A 20549-nucleotide genomic window follows, 5' to 3' on the forward strand; every position below is an offset into this window, starting at 1 on the left:
GGTGATACTCATGCACTGAGAGTGGTATGTAGGTTGAAAGCATGATCCTGTGAGGCTGAGCTCAGGGTTAAATAATTGTGTGGATGCCTTAATAGGCATCCACACTATTGAGTTCCTGTTTCTCTTTATTGTGTGGATGCCTTAATAGGCATCCACACTATTGAGTTCCTGTTTCTCTTTATTCTTTATTATTCCGGGTGTTTCCGTACACTTTTTGCCGTGGATCTACTTCCACAATTTTTGTGCTATTTTCACCGTTCAAACTCTAAACTGTTCTGCTCTTTCTGCTAATGCCGGCTATGACTTTTGGTGTTTATTACTATTATACTTTTTAAAATATTACACTTTTTTCCTTTAATTTGTCCCATTGAAATGAATGGGAAACTTCCACAATTCTGCTAAAACTTTCTTGTCTTTGAAACTTAACTACTGCCTCATACTTTCACCTAGAAACTTCATTCAAACTTTAAAATGTTCTCAAATGATTTGGCTATTCCTGTATGATTCAGCTTTTTCAGATCTTCTACCGTTTTAATCTTATCCCTCTTTGAGTTTTCAGTTGCAAAATTGTGATTTTTCAGAAAATACATGCGTTGCTATGGTTGCTATGCAATTAACTCAGAGGGGACAGTGAAACTGTTTGAATTTTCTCTTCATGTCCAAACAACTTCTTGCTACTCGCTCAATTTCCACTCAAGCCCCACAAATTATACACCAAAACGTAGGTATTTTTGCTGGCTTTCAGAAAATGTCACTATCATTGTTGTGGGACTCATAGATATTTTGCAAATCTCCTCAGAGTAACACAAAGTCAGAAAACTCTCCATATAAACTCAATGGAGAGTTTGTTCAAAATCACCGCTGGATTTCTCTAATGAGAGGCATTTTCAAATTGTCATATCTCCTTAACGAAGCGAAGTTAAGACATGAGGCTTGTCCCCGTATATGTTCAGACACTCCTGACGCTCACAATTCAAGAATTTCTTTCTCACCTATTACCGTTCTGAAATGAGTTGGACTTGTTTGAGGGTAGGAAATTTGTCCCTCGCTCAGATTTAATCAGATTTCAATCTCTGGAAATGAACCACTTTTTTCTCTCGTCATATCTTTTTGATGGATTTCCACAGAGCCCTGAAAATTTCCATGACTGTTCACCAAAGCCTGCTGTTTCTTACGGTGAAAGAATGATTTTGATGCTCCATATAGATTTAGAGTTACCAAAGGTTGTTTGAGCGCAAGTCAAGGCAGTTTTTGCTTCGCCTCTACTCAGTTACAGTGTATTACAAGTCATATATCTTTAAGAATTTATGTTTTATCTCTGAATTATGAAGACCTGAAGATTCCCCCATCTCTTCTGAATAAAACGATGCCTGAATGACCGTTCTAGCCTCTACGGTTAGGAAATTATGGCCATTTGTTCGAGGGGAATCCTGAATGTCAGAAATACACTGAAGAAAACTCACACCTCTCTCTGTGTCTGTGTGTGTAAGGGCTGACTACAGCAGGTGCAGCTAATTTAACTGACCTACATATACCAAGCCCAGACTCTCCACAGCTCCTGTTCCCTTTACTGTCTGTGTATGTGTGTCTGTGTATCAATATTTCTCCTATGTTTAGGTATTACTCCTCAATCATAGTATTTCTGCTAAAGCAAAGTACTTCTACTACATCTAAGTACTTTTGCCAAATCATAGTATTTCTGCTAAATCATAGTATTTCTGCCAATTCATAGTATTTTTGCAAAATCATGGTATTTGTGCAAAATCATGGTTTTGGGGCCAAATATTTCTGTTATTTTATAATATATGTGCTGAATATATTATATGTGCCAAATCATAGTATTTATCCCAAATTATAGTATTTATGCCAAATTACAGTATTTCTGCTAAAACGCAGAAATAGTACCTTTTAGCAGGAATTTCTACCAAAAGATAGTACTTCTGCTAAATCAGAGTATTTCTGCTAAACCAGAGTATTCCTGCCAAATCATAGTATTTGTACTGAAACATGGTACTTCTGCCCAATCATAGTATTTATACCCAATCATAGTATTTCTGCTAAATCATAGCATTTGTGCCAAATCATGGTATTTGTGCAAAAACATAGTATATCTCTTATGTTATAGTATTACTACTAAGGCATGATATTTCTGCCAAATCATAGTATGTGTGCCAAATCGCAGTATTTATACCAAATCACAGTATTTGTGGTAAAACATAGTATTTCTGCCATATTGTGGTATTTGTGCAAGAGTATATCTTTATATCTTTATAACCATAGTATATCTTTTATGTCATAGTATTACTACTAAGGCATAGTATTTCTGCCAAATCATAGTATTTGTACTAAATCATAGTACTTGTGCCAAATCATAGTATTTGTTGAACATCATAGTATTGGAACCAAAACATAGTATTTGTCCCAAAGCATCGTATTTGTATGGAGTAATAGTATTTCTTCTAAATCATAGTATTTCAATTAAATCTCAGTAGTTGTGTTAAAATGCAGTATTATTGCCAAATCATAGTATTTGTACCCAATCATAGTATTTTTGCCAAATCGTGGTATTTGTGCCCAATTAATAATTCTGTTATGTTATAGTATTACTACTAAGTCGTAGAATATCTGTTATGTTATAGTGTATCTGCGGAATATAGTATGTGTGCCAAATCGTAGTATTTACACCAAATCACAGTATTTTTGCTAAAACATAGTATTTCTGCCATATTGTGGTATTTGTGCAAGAACATTGAACTGTTATGTTATAGTATTACTACTAAGTCATAGTATTTCTGCGTTGTTATAGTATTTGTGCTAAAACGTAGTATCTCTGCCAAGTCATAGAATTAATGCAATTTCATAGTTTTTTTTTAGGAAATCTGTTATGTTATAGTATTACTACTCAGTCATAGTATTTCTGCCAAATCATAGTATTCGTGTGAATTTGTATACTGTAATATCACTGTATTATGTAGTGGCTAAGTAGGGGCTGTTTACTAAGTGCATCAGTGTAAATAGGTCATCTCTTGTGTTGGAGTGCCCTCTTGTGGCGCCTTTTGGGTAGTGCCTTAGTAAACGGGAACCCTGTAAAAAGTGGCATCAGACTGATTTGTAGTGGAGGAATTTGTTACCAGTTTTCTTAATCTTTAATCTGTATGCATGTTGTAATGCATACCCTGTTCTTAATCATAGAAACCACACCATATCACCTCTCCACATCCTCCTACTGTATGCCATACCTCCCTGTACCATCCATCTGACCGCAATAAACTCCACCTGTGGTAATCTAATCCCTGGATGTCAGCCTCTCCTTCTGACCGAGGATAGTTATAGTATTTGAGCCAAATCATAGTATTTGTGCTAAAACATAGTATTTCTTCCAAATCATAGTATTTGTGCCAAAGTATAGTATTTCTTCCAAATCATAGTATAACTGCACAATAAAGGTTCTTGAGCCACATCAGTGTTTGTGCCAAATCTTAGTATTTCTTCTAAATCCTAGTAATTCTGCTCAATGATAGAATTTCTGCTATGCTTTAGTACTTTTTTCCTAGATTGTAGTACTTCTGCTAAGTCAAAGTATTTCATGTAAATCATAGTATTTCTACCAAGTCCCAATGTTTCTGCTAAATCATAAATAATGTTTTAGTACAAATTGTATGATTTGGTGGAACTTTCTGTGTTCCAGCACAAATGCTATGATTTGGCAGGAAAAAAATATTATTTAGTATAAATACTAAGTTTTAGCAGAAATGCTATGTTTAAACTTTAAAAAATTCTGCTATTTCTGCTGATGTGTGTTATGACTTTTGACCATTGAAATGAATGGAACACATTATCAATGTGGTCACTGATTTTGCATGATGGGTTGAGCTGTGCTTTACCTCAGTGAGATAAGCATCCGTTCTCAGACTGGGAGGCCTGGGTTCAAATCCAGCTTATGGCAACATTTCTTTCACTTAACAGTTAAACTTTTTTTAAACTCTTTTCAACACAAATTTCATTTTATTCACCCCTTTTCAGCAAAATTTTCAGTTTTTTAACCCCTTTTCAGCACAAATCCAAACTTTATCAGCTCTTTTTCAGCAAAAACCTCTTTTCAGCAGAATTCTGCTCATTCAACTCTTTTCAGCAAAATTTTCAGTTTTTTCTGCTGTTTTCAGAAAAAAACTCTTTTCAGCAGAATTCTGCTCATTCACCTCTTTTCAGCAGAATTTTCACCCCTTTTTTTTTGCCCAAATTCTGCTAGCACAATTGTCAATCTCTCCACCTTTTCTTTGTGAGAAAGTGTTTGGCTCAGTGAGCTAAATAGCTGCCCTTTGATCAGGAGGGCCAGGTTCGAATCCTGCTCAGGGCATCTTTTTTTTTTTTTTTTTTTGTTTCAACTTTTTCAGCTTTTTTCAGCAGACATCTTCAGCCGTTAAGGCATCCACACTGCATTTTCGCAGGAAATGCAAATTTTTCTAGTTCTTTATTATTCCGGGTGTTTCCGTACACTTTTCGCCGTGGATCTACTTCCACAATTTTTGTGCTATTTTCACCATTCAAACTCTAAACTGTTCTGCTCTTTCTGCTTATGCCGGCTATGACTTTTGGTGTTTATTACTATTATACTTTTTAAAATATTACACTTTTTTCCTTTAATTTGTCCCATTGAAATGAATGGGAAACTTCCACAATTCTGCTAAAACTTTCTTGTCTTTGAAACTTAACTACTGCCTCATACTTTCACCTAGAAACTCCATTCAAACTTTAAAACGTTCTCAAATGATTGGGCTATTCCTGTATGATTCAGCTTTTTCAGATCTTCTACTGTTTTCATCTTATCTCTCTTTAAGTCTTCAGTTGCAAAATTGTGATTTTTCAGAAAATACATGCGTTGCTATGGTTGCTATGCAATTAACTCAGAGGGGACAGTGAAACTGTTTGAATTTTCTCTTCATGTCCAAACAACTTCTTGTTACTCGCTCAATTTCCACTCAAGCCCCACAGATTATACACCAAAACGTAGGTATTTTTGCTGGCTTTCAGAAACTGTCCCTATCATTGTTGTGGGACTCATAGTTATTTTGCAAATCTCCTCAGAGTAACACAAAGTCAGAAAACTCTCCATATAAACTCAATGGAGAGTTTGTTCAAAATCCCCGCTGGATTTCTCTAATGAGAGGCATTTTCAAATTGTCATATCTCCTTAACGAAGCGAAGTTAAGACATGAGGCTTGTCCCGGTATATCTTCAGACACTCCTGATGCTCACAATTCAAGAATTATTTTCTCACCTATTACCGTTCTGAGATGAGTTAGACTTGTTTGAGGGTAGGAAATTTGTCCCTCGCTCAGATTTCATCAGATTTCAAATTCTGGAAATGAGTCACTTTTTTCTCTCATCATATCTTTTTGATGGATTTCCACAGAGCCCTGAAAATTTCCATGACTGTTCACCAAAGCCTGCTGTTTCTTACGGTGAAAGAATGATTTTGATGCTCCATATAGATTTAGAGTTACCAAAGGTTGTTTGAGAGCAAGTCAAGGCAGTTTTTGCTTCGCCTCTACTCAGTTACAGTGTATTACAAGTCATATATCTTTAATAATTTATATTTTATCTCTGAATTATGAAGACCTGAAGATTCCCCCATCTCTTCTGAACAAAACAATGTCTGAATGACCGTTCTAGCCTCTACGGTTAGGAAATTATGGCCATTTGTTCGAGGGGAATCCTGAATGTCAGAAATACACTGAAGAAAACTCACACCTCTCTCTGTGTCTGCGTGTGTAAGGGCTGACTACAGCAGGTGCAGCTAATTTAACTGACCTACATATACCAAGCCCAGACTCTCCACAGCTCCTGTTCCCTTTACTGTCTGTGTATGTGTGTCTGTGTATCAATATTTCTCCTATGTTTAGGTATTACTCCTCAATCATAGTATTTCTGCTAAAGCAAAGTACTTCTACTACATCTTAGTACTTCTGCTAAATCATAGTATTTTTTGAAAAATCATAGTATATTTGCCAAATCATGGTATTTGTGCAAAATCATGGTTTTGGGGCCAAATCATAATATTTCTGTTATGTTATAGTATATGTGCTGAATATATTATATGTGCCAAATTACAGTATTTCTGCTAAAAAGCAGAAATAGTCCTTTTTAGCAGGAATTTCTGCCAAAAGATAGTATTTATGTTAAAACATAGTATTTCTGCTAAATCAGAGTATTCCTGCCAAATCATAGTATTTGTACTGAAACATAGTACTTCTGCCCAATCACATTATTTGTACTAAATGATAGTACTTGTGCCAAATCATAGTATTTGTGCCAAAGCATCATATTTGTATGGAGTCATAGTATTTCTTCTAAATCATAGTATTTCAATCAAATCTCAGTAGTTGTTGTTAAAACGCAGTATTATTGCAAAATCATAGTATTTGTACCCATTCATAGTATTTCTGCTAAATCATAGCATTTGTGCCAAATCATGGTATTTGTGCAAAAACATAGTATGTCTGCAAAACCATAGTATATCCCTTATGTTATAGTATTACTACTAAGGCATAGTATTTCTGCCAAATCATAGTATTTGTACTAAATCATAGTACTTGTGCCAAATCATAGTATTTGTTGCACATCATAGTATTGGAACCAAAACATAGTATTTGTCCCAAAGCATCGTATTTGTATGGAGTAATAGTATTTCTTCAAAATCATAGTATTTCAATCAAATCTCAGTAGTTGTGTTAAAATGCAGTATTATTGCCAAATCATAGTATTTGTACCCAATCATAGTATTTTTGCCATGTCATTGTATTTGTGCCAAATCATAGTATTTTTGCCAAATTGTGGTATTTGTGCCCAATTAATAATTCTGTTATGTTATAGTATTACTACTAAGTTGTAGAATATCTGTTATGTTATAGTGTATCTGCGGAATATAGTATTTGTGCCAAATTGTAGTATTTATACCAAATCACAGTATTTGTGCTAAAACATAGTATTTCTGCCATATTGTGGCATTTGTGCAAGAACATTGAACTGTTATGTTATAGTATTACTACTAAGTCATAGTATTTCTGCGTTGTTATAGTATTTGTACTAAAACGTAGTATCTCTGCCAAGTCATAGAATTACTGCAATTTCATAGTTTTTTTTAGGAAATCTGTTATGTTATAGTATTACTACTAAGTCATAGTATTTCTGCCAAATCATAGTATTTGTGCCAAAGCATCGTATTTGTATGGAGTCATAGTATTTCAATCAAATCTCAGTAGTTGTTGTTAAAACGCAGTATTATTGCCAAATCATAGTATTTGTACCCAATCTTAGTATTTCTGCTAAATCATAGCATTTGTTCCAAATCATGGTATTTGTGCAGAAAACTTGGTTTGTCTGCAAAACCATAGTATATCTCTTATGTTATAGTATTACTACTAAGGCATAGTATTTCTGCCAAATCATAGTATTTGTACTAAATCATAGTACTTGTGCCAAATCATAGTATTTGTTGCACATCATAGTATTGGAACCCAAACATAGTATTTGTCCCAAAGCATCATATTTGTATGGAGTAATAGTATTTCTTCTAAATCATAGTATTTCAATCAAATCTCAGTAGTTGTGTTAAAATGCAGTATTATTGCCAAATCATAGTATTTGTACCCAATCATAGTATTTTTGCCAAATTGTGGTATTTGTGCCCAATTAATAATTCTGTTATGTTATAGTATTACTACTAAGTCGTAGAATATCTGTTATGTTATAGTGTATCTGCGGAATATAGTATGTGTGCCAAATCGTAGTATTTATACCAAATCACAGTATTTATGCTAAAACATAGTATTTCTGCCATATTGTGGTATTTGTGCTAGAACATTGAACTGTTATGTTATAGTATTACTACTAAGTCATAGTATTTCTGCCAAATCATAGTATTTGTGTGAATTTGTATACTGTAATATCACTGTATTATGTAGTGGCTAAGTAGGGGGTGTTTACAGTGTAAATAGGTCATCTCTTGTGTTGGAGTGCCCTCTTGTGGCGCCTTTTGGGTAGTGCCTTAGTAAACGTGAACCCTGTAAGAAGTGGTATCAGACTGATTTGTAGTGGAGGAATTTGTTGCCAGTGTTCTTAATCATAGAAACCACACCATATCACCTCTCCACATCCTCCTACTGTATGCCATGCCTCCCTGTACCATCCATCTGACCGCCAATAAACTCCACCTGTGGTAATCTAATCCCTGGATGTCAGCCTCTCCTTCTGACCGAGGATAGTTACTATTGCAGCACCACCCAGCATTAAACTGACGTACACCATTCTGTACAATAGTATTTGTGCTAAAAAGTAGTATTTCTGCCAAATCATAGTATTACTGCTATTTCATACTATTTAAGCGAAATTACAGTGTTTCTGCAAAAACATGTTTGAGGGGTGGAAATCTGTCCTCTCATTTTTCAAACTCCGAAAATTAAGCCATTTCTTCTCTCGTCATGTCTCCGCGACGGAGATACAAAGAGCTATGTAAATCGTAGTCAAAGTACACCAAAGTCCGCTGATTCACCCAGTGCAAGAATTATGCTTCTATCCCACCTAGTTTTTGAGTACAAATTTATACACTATCACAGACCGGTAATTCATATTGATAATTTATTACAATTCTGCAAAGTTTTATGATTTTAGCAGCTTTTCTAATATGGACCTCACATTCTTGTTAACAGTCTATGGCAGAAATACATACAAGTACACAGCCTGATGAAGCAGACAGAAGCAGTACCTCTGATTGGTTCAGCATTTTCACCTCTTATCAGCACAAATCTCAGCCTCTTCTGCTGTTTTCATTAGAATTGTAAGCTTTTCCACCTTTTTTCAGTTACGTGAGAACCAGTTTGGCTCAATGAGTAGCTGAAAAATGTCAGCCTCTTCTGCTGTTTTAGCAGGATTTCAGAGTTCAGCTTTTTCACTTGTTTTAAGCACAAATTTCAGTTTCTTTACCTCATTTCACAACAAAGTTCTTCCTCTTCACCTCTTTTCTGCTAATTTGAGCTTCTGCTCCACAGTGCACATTGTCCCTCTCATCATATCTTTGCTTGTGACCAGAACTCATTTGGCTCAGAGGGTAGGGCATCTGCCGTGAGACCCGGTGGCAGAGGTTTGAATCCTACCTGTGACAGTTGCTACACATGTTCCCTGCTTGCATGCGCTCTGCTTTCTTGTGTGTCACTGCTCTCCAGTGTGTCATTACACATACAGCCATCTTCAGCAAGTACTTCTGCTTCTACACCTCTTTTCAGCTCATCTTTTTGCTTCTTTGCCTCTTTTCAGCAGAAATTCTTCTGATTCACCTCTTTTCTGCCAAATGTTTAGCTTTTTCACCTCTTATCAGCACAATTCTAAGCAGCTTCTGCTAATTTCACCACAATTGTCACTCTCTCCACCTCTTCTTTGTGTGAATGAGTTTGGTGCAGTGAGGTGAATTGCCGCCTTTAGACCAGAAGGGCCAGGTTCGAATCCTGCTCAGGGCAATGTTTTTTTGTTTTGTTTTTTCAGCTTTTTTCAGCAGACATCTTCAGCGTTAAGGCATCCACACAGCATTTTCGCAGGAAATGCAAATTTTTCTAGTTTTTATTGCTCTACACATCTCCAGATCACAGCACTTTCAAATCTGACTACAGTTTTTTTTTTTTAAACATACTGACAAATCTGATTAATCATACATTCCAAATACACTTTGAAGGATTCAGGAGGAGGCCAACAGTTACTGACAGAAGGTTCAGCAAAGAAATTTTAAATGTTTAAGTACACATGCTTCATAACTGGAACACAATACCAGACTTCAAAAAATAATAACATGTCCTGGATCCAATATTTGATATGTTGTCTTATTATTTTTTAATTTAATTTAATCAGTAAATGATTTGGAAAATATTGCTTTCTGCTTTTACTCATATTACATTTACATTCCATCTGTATCAAGAGTATCATTAACATCTGTGTGAAATTTTTGTTTAGTTCCTCAGTTGGCTACATGAGTGAGTGTGTGTGCGATGAGTTGTTTTTTGTTTTTTTTTTTACATTCCTTCTGTTTCTGTTTTAAAGGCTGAATTGCTGTAATCTGTCAGAGAGAAGCTGTGAACCCCTATGTTCCCTTCTCAGCTCCAAGTCCTGCAATCTAAGAGAGTTGGACCTGAGTAACAATAAGCTCCAGGATTCAGGCATGAAGCTTCTCTCAGCTGGATTGAAGAATCCACACTGTAAACTGGAAACTCTGAGGTCAGGATTCAGCTGTTTAATCAGAAGTTTAACACTGCTACATTAGATTATTAGCATTAGAACATATGGCACTATGGCAACATGTACGGCAAGTAAATGTTACTGATTGTTTACCACAAATATTTCATAAATGGATTGTAATGTGTTGTTATATCTGCTGCTCTGTTTAAGGCTGAGTAACTGTAACCTATCAGAGAGAAGCTGTAATGATCTGTTCTCAGTTCTCCGCTCCCAGTCATGTAGTCTGAAAGAGCTGGACCTGAGTAACAACAAGCTGTGGCTGTCAGGAAAAAACCTGCATGAAAGCTCTACAAAGACCATTGTCTGGTGAGATTACACATCTGTTGAATGTTTCTGCATTCTCAATTAACCCTATGGGTTCCAGGGTAGAATTGGCCGTTTTTGACTACTTTTGATTTTACCTCTATATTTCACCTTTAAAAGATGTTTATCTTGCCTTGTTTGGTATCATTATTTTCAGCACAACCTCAAATATCTGAAATACGAGTTATTTTTTCATTTTGACATACTATATTAGCACAATTGATCTAAATTCAGACAAAAAATTAAAAATCCGAGTAGAAAAAAGGTATATTTTTTACTGTAAAACCCACAAACATGTTTAACGAATCATTTTCATAACTTGAAATGCAAATAGAAATTGTACATTTCTAAAAATTATGCACAAGTTTTGCAAACAACAAAGTTATATGGTACTATTTACCTAAAAATTCAGCCAAAGCTTCAGGCGTTTTTTATATGACCATTTAAAACTATTTACAGAACAATCAGGTGTTCTGCATCAAATAAGAAGGCACACAAATTATTTGTGCCAGTCCAAAAAAAAATAGTTTGTGTTCAGTAACAGCGTTTACACTGGAATCTGCCTTTTATGGCTTTTTTTGGAGAAAATGTGAAATTCAGCAGTATAACTGACACACAATACAAAACAATAACTACACAACACACTAACTATAGCCTCCAAACACGCTAAACGTCACTAATGTCTCACATATGAAAACTCGCTCTCTCTTTCTTTCGCTCGCCCACTTTCAGTCGCGGGTGTCACTCCTAAAACTTCCCCTTCTCCCTAGACAACCAAGTGCCACATGTTGCCATTTCATTTTTTTGATTGGCTGACATGGTAAACTGTAACACCAATAGGGAAGGGGTGTTTTTTCTTTCTCCTTTTTCACTCGCAATCAGAGAGTGTTTGCTAGCGCTGTCCATAGAAAACGCCGTTCTTCCCACTGTAAACACCACTGTTTTGTTCTGGAAAAAACGGTGCGTGTATTTTTTATCATAACTCTGGTGTTACGTGGCCCATCGACACAATTCAAAAACTGGTATATAGCTTTCGACCCAAGTTCAAATGGAGACTCTGAGTCACTTCATCTTGTAGCTGTGTCGTCTTAAATTGGTCATGTGATTTTGATGCGCCGGCGCATCCGTCGACCCCAGAGGGTTGATACACCTAGGGAGTTTCAGTCACAGTGCCAGCAGAGACTTCTAAACACCCTCAGGCACTGTTTCTTGCTCTGATAAAAAAGACCTTCCACATTTCTGTGTGAAATTTGTCATGTGACCACCTTACATGAAGTAAGATTTAGTTTATCAAGTATTTAGCTTTTAGAGTTTAATTTCCAGTGTTTTATAAAGTCAGTGTACACTTATCAAAAGTTAACATCGTGGCCACTGACAGGTGAAATTAATAACATTATCACTTTATCATCGCACCTGTTAGTTAGTGATGTGTCGGTCACGAACGAAACAGCTCTTAGAGCTGGCTCTTTGAAATGAACGACGTGAGCCGGCTCCTTATTGGGAGCCATGGGGTTTTTTTTTTCCTTTCTTTCTCTCACCCTCTCTCTCGCACTTTTTTTCTGCTTCACTCGCATGTGAGCCTTGTGCTTTACGCTGGGAAGAGGGCGGCGGGGGGGGGGGGGGGGGGGGGCAGTAGTTACACTGGCAGTAGCACAGAAACAGAGTGGGAGGGAAAGAGAGAGAAAGAAAGCCAGGGACAACAACGTCACATTAGAAAGGTATAGTAATCATCCACAACTATTTTCAGCTGTGGATGATAAAGGATTCAGAAAGTTTATTCATGCAGGCCCTTATGACAGAGAATATGCATCTTCTTTTCGTTTTCATATTTTAATTTATATTTAATTGTGTTGTGGTTTGCAGTGTTTTGTGTTGTTTCAGTTTAAATTTGTTTAAAAGGAAAAAGATGAAAATGTAAATAGTTAAAAGTTGAAATGTGAATAGTTGGTTTTTGTATTATATGATTTATTTATTACATTTTATGTGGAGTGATTAAATAAAGTACATTTACAGTGGCCCCTACAGACAAAGGACGTACAAACTCCAAAACACATACGAACTCCAAAACACGTACAAACCCCAAAACACGTACAAACCCCAAATCATGTACAAACCCCAAAGCACGTACAAACCCCAAAGCACGTAAAAACTCCAAAGCACGTAAAAACTCCAAAACACGTAAAAACTCCATAGCATGTACAAACTCCATAGCACATACAAACTCCGAAGCACATACAAGCCCCGAAGGACGTACAAACTCCAAAACACGTACAAAAGATAACAGAAGTGCTCCAGGATGCTAGGGGCAGTGTTGAGCTTTTGTTACCTATGGGCTACACAAGCCAGAAAGTACCAACGACCAGGTTTGGTGTGTGGTAGGAACAGGTAAATGAACGTCCATCCATCCATCTTCATCCGCTTTTTCCGGGGCCGGGTCGCGGGGGCAGCAGCCTAAGCAGAGAAGCCCAGACCTCCCTCTCCCCAGCCATCTCCTCCAGCTTATCCGGGGGGACACCAAGGCGTTCTCAGGCCAGCTGAGAGATATAATCTCTCCGGTGTGTCCTGGGTCTGCCCCGAGGCCTCCTCCCGGTGGAACATGCCCGGAACACCTCACCCAGGAGGCGCCCAGGAGGCATCCTTGTCAGATGCCCGGACCACCTGGCTCCTTTCGATGTGGAGGAGCAGCGGCTCTACTCTGAGCCCCTCCCGGATGGCTGAACTTCTCACCCTATCTCTAAGGGAGAGGCCAGTCACCCTTTGGAGGAAGCTCATTTCCGCCGCTTGTATCCGCGATCTTGTTCTTTTGGTCACTACCAACAGAACCACATCATCTGCGAAAAGCAGAGATGAGATTCTGAGGCCACTGAAGTGAAAGCCCTCCGCCACTTGGCTGCGCCTAGAAATCCTGTCCATAAAAATTATGAACAGAATCGGTGACAAAGGGCAGCCCTGGCGGAGCCCATCACCCACTGGGAACGAGTCCGACTTATTGCTGGCAATGCGAACCAAGCTCTTGCAATGGTTGTATAGGGATTGAATGGCCCGTAGTGATGGGCCAGACACCCCATACTCCCGCAGCACCTCCCACAGGACACCCTGAGGGACATGGTTGAATGCCTTCTCCAAGTCCACAAAACACATGTAGACTGGTTGGGCAAACTCCCATGCACCCTCAAGTATCCTTGAGAGGATAAAGAGCTGGTCCAATGTTCCGCGACCAGGACGAAAACCGCATTGTTCCTCCAGTATCCGAGGTTTGACTAGCAGACGAACTCTCCTTTCCAGCACCCTGGCATAGACTTTCCCAGGGAGGCTGAGGAGTGTGATCCCCCTGTAGTTGGAACACACCCTCCGGTCCCCCTTCTTAAAGATGGGGACCACCACCCCAGTCTGCCAGTCCAGGGGTACTGCCCCTGATCTCCACGCAACATTGTACACTGTAAACCCGGATAAGTTCAATACACTTAAATCGTTTGAGGAAACCGATTCCCTTCAAATGATTTGAGTAATCAACCCAAAACAAAAAATTAACTGATTTAGTCAAGTAAACTTAAAAGTAAAATTGTCACAATTTACTATATTGAGTCATCGCTACATAAAGTGTTTAAGTATTCAATATTTCAAAAATAATTTGTTTAAGTACAGTTAACTTAATACTAATAGAAAAAACTGTTTAAGTGGTGCTAATATTACAAAACTCACTTTTTTGCGTATTAAAAGCGTCTTTTAATTAAATGTATTATTATTACTAAAACTTAATATGTCAAGGCAAACACACTCAAAACCAAAGACCACTAAAGTGTTTTTTTTTTTGTTTTTTTTTTACTTTATTTATAACAAAACAAGACTTTTGTTTTCCTTTGAACAGTATTCCAATTTTTACACATGGCGCTTCTAAGAAGACATTTCTTTCAGAAACAAACACAATATTTCAGTTGTTCCTAGCCACTTTTTGACAAGAATTTATTTGTGGTCTCTGAGGTAGTTTTTTTTGAACAGTAAGTTTTTTGTTTGCACAATTGGACTTCCAATAAAACATTTTCTTTAAAACAATCCTTTTAAACAGATAAAACTGTGTATCACAAGTAAAGAACTTTGGTGCAACACTCTGGGTAACAAGTTGTAACAGTAAAACTTATTTTCACAAATATTTTAACTTGGAAAAATAAAAACTATGGAATAAAGAATGGCCCCAGCGAGACAATGAAATTAAAGGAATAGTTCACTGATTTTACATAATAAGATATGTTCTTACCTTAGCTTTGACGAGTTGATGTGTACCAGTCTTGTCTTTGTGCGTGCCCTCAGTCATGCAAATGGAGCAAAGCCTCTCCCATATATTCCAAATACCTCCACTTTTTTCTCCTTTTAGAAGCTACCGAGCTCCTCCACGTTTTCCCTATTTATGTAAAATTACATGAAAAGTGACACTCTCCAAGTTTAGTTTAACTAAATTTAACGTGTGGATTTTCTAAGCCGATAAGAAGGGGTACTATATTACAAGGTGTAATAACACTGTAGGAGCACTTCTTCATCCCCCCAGGAACTCAGTCTATGCTCCAGAGTGCACTAGGGTTACTGCGCACTTGTAATATAGTGCCCCTTTTTATCGGCTTAAAAAATCTATACGTTAAATTTAGTGAAACTAAACTTAGTGTAACTTTTCATGTAATTTTACATAAATAGGGAAAACGTGGAGGAGCTCGGTAGCTTCTAAAAGGAGCAAAAAGTGGAGGTAGTTGGAATATATGGGAGAGCCTTTCTCTCGCACAAAGACAAGACAGGTATGCATCAACTCTTCAAAGCTAAGGTAAGAACATATCTCAGTATGTAAAATCAGTGAACTACTCCTTTAAGCCCTGGTTTTGCCATCCACTAAAAACAAAAAAAAGACAATTACAAACACAATAATGACTTCCTGAACTTGAGAAAAAGCTGCTCAATGAAGAGTGAACATTCAATGTATCTATGCACACATTGAAAGCTCATTTTTTAGCCTTTGGAGTTTTGGAGGAGGATCGTTTCGTCCCAGATTCAGCATAATCTGCTGGATAAACAGGAATGTATTCTTCATGCACTTTGGGTACTCCAAGTAGAGCGCATAAGTCAGTCCAAACAGGAGACACATTGCCAAAGGAAGACTGCAGATGGAATCCATTACCACATTTCCCTCTAGAAGGATCCCCAGCTGGGAGGGGTTCAGTTCTTGCTCTGGACTTCTGTTTTCACCATTGAAGATGATTCCTATTGGGATTTCAAGGTCACCATCAGCAGCATTCTACAGAGGGGGGGAAAAAACTGTGAGTTAACCTGTTGGTGGAGAGTAACACAAGTATAAAAGGTCAAAGTATTGTATTTCTATAAATGTTGTTTATTATTTAAGTACAAGTTAATTGTTCAAATAAAATAAAAAAACAGGAAAATTTGGGGAATCTGTAAGGCTTATTGTCATTATACAACTGTATAATGAAGTTTGTCCTCTGCATTTGACCCATTCTTCAATGTTGATAAGGCAGCAACCCGTCAAGAGAATGGGTTTTTGTAGATTGGCTGCAGGAGCCTGTACAGCAGGTTGCGACCTAGGCTTAACCTGGAAGGAGGATATTTTTGTAATTTTTCTTTCATAAAGATGAAGAGCTTCATCTAACACCGTCCACTGGTTCACTCTTCTACTCTGGTCCACTCCAGTTGTACATTCTCATTTCGCTCTCTGTAGAACATGTACCGATGTACCGCACGGAGCAGCGAGGGCCGAGGACGAGACGCTGCTCAGCTCTGTATGGCGCTGCAGCGGCGCACATGTTAGTAAAGTAAACTTTACGAGAGGCCGTCGAGGTGCAGAGGAGCGGTGTTCAGCCCCTCGAGCCTCAGCGAGGGGCTGAGCGTCAGAGCGCGGCTGTGCAGAGAATAATGACAGGTTTATTTGTCCGTGTGAACGGCTGGAGGTGCCCGGCCATGCTCTGGTCCTCCTCCTCTGACCGGGGCCGGAGTCCGGACCCGGGCTAACCCTGAACACGGTTTGGATGTGCTCACATCACACAATGGAAACGCGCGGTTTGGATGGACGAGGAAGATGCTAGAACCATTACACATGAGCAGGGGTTAAGGCTGTGAGGGTTACAGCCTTAAAACATTTATAATAAATACTTTTCACTACTTTGCGGATTTCACTTATTGCGGGTTGTTTTTGGGACGTAACCCCCGCGGTAAACGAGGGTTCACTGTAGATTGAATTAGCGTGCACATTTGCGTAATGTAACATGCAATTATTTTTGCTTAAAGTTGAAATAGAAAGATTTAACTCACCAGTTTGCGTGGAGGTTTGAGGAAAAGTACTCCCTATCGACTGTAGACTGAAACAAACATGTCCAATCCCAGGCAAAACCACCAAAAACGACTTGTCTTAATTTTTCCCGACAAACAAGTCCAGACGTCTCTTCGGTTCCAGTGCCGGGAAAAATATGGGAGGGGCAACAAAAACTTAAAAATAGTGAAAGTGCTTTCAACTAAACATGATCAGTAAACATCAAATTTACTTTTATTATTTGAGTGTTGAGTTTAAAACTTATTCTCTTATAAAAAATTGAACTTAAACTATTTATTAGAATAAACTTAAAATAGAAAGGACCATGTTAAATGTATTCATTTTAGTGCATCACATGCAAAACAATATAGGTTAAGTGCAAAAAGCTTCCACCAATGAGTTCTGTCTGACACAGTTATATGATTTTAGTTTTACAAAGAGAATTAATTACCATCAGTGATTATAGCTAAACCATTTGAATGCAAATAACTTTTGGGATTACAGTGTAGAGGCATGTCAACCAGGACAGCCCTACAACGTCCAGAGCCTTCAGGAACTCGGGGCGGACCGCATCAACACCAGGGGCTCTGCCACCAAGGAGTTGTTTAACTGCCTCAGTGACCTCGCCTCCAGAAATTGGCAGGTCATTCCCCTCATCCCCAGACTCTGCTTTGTCCTCGGAAGACGTGTCAGTGGGATTAAGGAGGTCCTCGAAGTATTCCTTCCACCGCATGACAATTTTCTCAGTCAAAGTCAGCAGCGCTCCGCCAGCACTATACACAGTGAAGGTAGAGCACCGCTTTCCCCTCCTGAGACGCCTGACGGTTTGCCAGAATCTCTTCGAGGCAGTCTGAAAGTCTTTTTCCATGGCCTCCCACACCCGAGTTTTTGCTTCAGCCACTGCCCGAGCTGCATTCCGCTTGGCCTGTCGATACCTTGTCAGCTGCCTCCGTAGTTCCACAGGCTAACCAAGCCCGATAGGACTCCTTCTAAATGAACATTTTTCTTTTAATTATTTGAATATATATGAGTGCTTGTGTATAAATACACAAACAATACACATATGCTTTCAATTGTGTAATTTAAGTGATCTAGGTAGCTCTGTTTTGGAAGTTCAGTTAACGCTAGAAATGTGTTTTGGAGTTTGAACGTGCTTTGTCTCTAGGGGGCACCGCCTATATTTATATATAAACATATATAAATAAAACCACTTTTTTATTTCCATTAGTAATTCCTTTTGTGCATAATTTTATATTATTGTTAATAATAAATTAATTAAAGCAACAAAACAACCTGAAGAGCCGGCTCTTTTTAGTGAGCTGAGCCGAAAGAGCGGGTTCTCTTAAAAGAGCCGGAAATCCCATCACTACTGTTAGTAGAGCAAGTGAAAATTTCCTTTTCAAATCTGATGTTAGAAGCAGGAAAAATGAGCAAGTGTTAGGGTTTGAGCGGGTTTAACAAAAAGGCAAATTGTGATGGCTAGATGACTGCATTACCGCAGTCACTAAAGGAGTCTGAAAAATATAGCGACAAAGTCGCTAAGTTGGCAACACTGTTACCATACCTTTCTAATGTGACGATTTGTCCCTTGTTGTTGTCCCTGGCTCTTTTTCTCTCTCTTTCCCTGCCGCTCTGTTCCTGTGCTACTGCGAGTTTAACTACCGCCCCTCCCCCCTCTGCTCAGCGCAAGCACAAGGCTCGCGTGAGGAGTGAAGTGAAAAAGCGCGAGAGAGAGGGTGAGAGAAAGAAAAAAAAAAAAAAAAAAAACACGGCTCCCAATAAGGAGCTGGCTCGTGTCGTTCACTTCAAAGAGCCGACTCTAAGAGCTGTTTCGTTCGCGACCGACACATCACTAACAGCAGCTGTAATTTGACACAGTACTGAAATACAGGTGCCTTAAAATCCTGCAAGTAATACAGATAATAGAGGCACAGACATGACTACTCAAAAACATTGTACTTCGATTGTAACTTCTGATTGAAACTCTGCTTTTTATGCAGGACAAGTAACATCTCAAAGTACAAGGACATCATCTCCAACAGTGATCTGACCCGTTCAGGACCTCCTCCTGTTTACCAGCTAAACCCAAAGAAAAAAATGTTTGGAACGCTGACAAAAATGACTGTTGGTGAAAAAAATCAAAAAAAGACAAATAAAACCATCTTACTTGTGGGTGAAACAGGAGCAGGAAAATCTACTCTGATCAATGCTTTGGTCAACTACACGATGGGAGTGAAGTGGGAGGATGAAGTCTGGTTTAAGATCGTAGAGGAGGAGGAGAAAAGTCAATCAGAAAGTCAGACATCAGATGTGATCGTGTACGAGATCTTTGGTTTTGAAGATGAAACTCTGCCCTACTCTCTGACCATCATCGACACGCCTGGATATGGAGACACCAGAGGGATTAAACATGACATCATCAGTCAGCAATTATTGGACTTGTTTGGATCAGAGAATGGAGTTCATGAAGTTCATGCACTGGGATTGGTGATGAAAATGTCAGATTATCGACTGAGTGACCGAGCGATAAATGTCTTTGATTCAGTGATGTCTCTGTTTGGAGAAAACATGGAGAAAAATGTTGTAGCTCTGATCACACACTCAGATGGAAGACGTCCTAAAAATGCTTTTCGAGCTCTTGAAGCAGCAAACATTAAATGTGCCAAAAATGAGAAGAATCAGCCTGTTCACTTCCTGTTTAATAGCTGCCAGCATGAAGAGCGAACAGAGGAAAACGAAATTAGTTTGGAATTTGCATGGACAGTAACAGAGAGAGGAATGAGAGAGTTCACAGCCTTTCTGGAAAAAGGTACAGCTCAAAGACTGATGATATCTGTGGAAGTTCTGAATGAACGAATCAGACTGACGACCTGCATCCAAAATCTGAAAGATAGATGTGGCCTGACTGAACTGAAACAGTTTCCAGAAGGTCTGAAGAAAAATAAAAATTATAGGAAAAGAATAGAGAATCTTTTGGGAAACCCTGAAAAGGAAATTATCCAACAGACAGCAGATGAGTCACAGTTATTAAATGAGTCCTACAAACTTGTTGTCAAACTGGATGAGCAAGCTCTGAAAGCTGATTCAGCATCTTCCATTTTCCACTTGGACTTCCTGATTGAGAAGATGAAGGAGAAAGGAGACACAGAGAAGGTCCAGAAACTGGAGGAGATGAGAAGCAGAGTGGATGAAGGTACCAGAGGAGCTCTGCGGTTCAAACAGCAGCTGGGAAAATATTTAAAAATGGACTGAAGAAGGTTCACATTCATTTGTTTTTTAACAGTGTGATATTTTTTAATACCTTAACACAGAGGTTCCCAAAGTGTGAGGCCCGCCCCCTAGGGGTGAGTGCAGAGCCATTGCAGGGGCGGGTGGGGCGGTATGAAAAAAAAAAAAAAAAAAGAACGCTTGGACAATGATAGCGTAATTGACAGGTTTTTGACAGGGCGCACACACAAACGCAAAGCAAGAGATGAAGCATTGCCAAGTATGTTTCCAAACCAACTTTCTTCCAAGCCAAAGACTAGAAAATACGGTGAAGCATCTTCCCTTTGGCTTCACCTGCACAAGTGCCAAGGTAGGTCTCCCCTGCAGAATTGGTTTCCCCTGCGTTGGGAGCACGATCTGAGCTGATCCTGCCGCAATTTGTTCCCCCTGTCCG

General features: G+C 38.6%; 1 protein-coding gene across 2 annotated transcripts in view; it reads left to right on the top strand.

Annotated features, from left to right (window-relative positions):
• LOC113026170 (NACHT, LRR and PYD domains-containing protein 12-like) overlaps nt 1-20237 on the top strand; it is a 35575-nt gene extending 15338 nt beyond the window's left edge. For both annotated transcript variants that reach the window (XM_026174646.1, XM_026174645.1), the window contains exons 5-7: nt 10087-10260; nt 10432-10587; nt 18889-20237. In XM_026174646.1, coding sequence (XP_026030431.1) covers nt 10087-10260; nt 10432-10587; nt 18889-20140 — 1582 coding nt within the window. In that variant the 3' untranslated portion in view covers nt 20141-20237. The remainder of the gene's footprint in view (nt 1-10086; nt 10261-10431; nt 10588-18888) is intronic.
• The last annotated feature ends 312 nt before the right edge of the window (nt 20238-20549 follow it).

This window comes from Astatotilapia calliptera, chromosome 7, assembly GCF_900246225.1.
Source record: "Astatotilapia calliptera chromosome 7, fAstCal1.2, whole genome shotgun sequence".
Lineage (NCBI taxonomy): Eukaryota > Metazoa > Chordata > Actinopteri > Cichliformes > Cichlidae > Astatotilapia > Astatotilapia calliptera.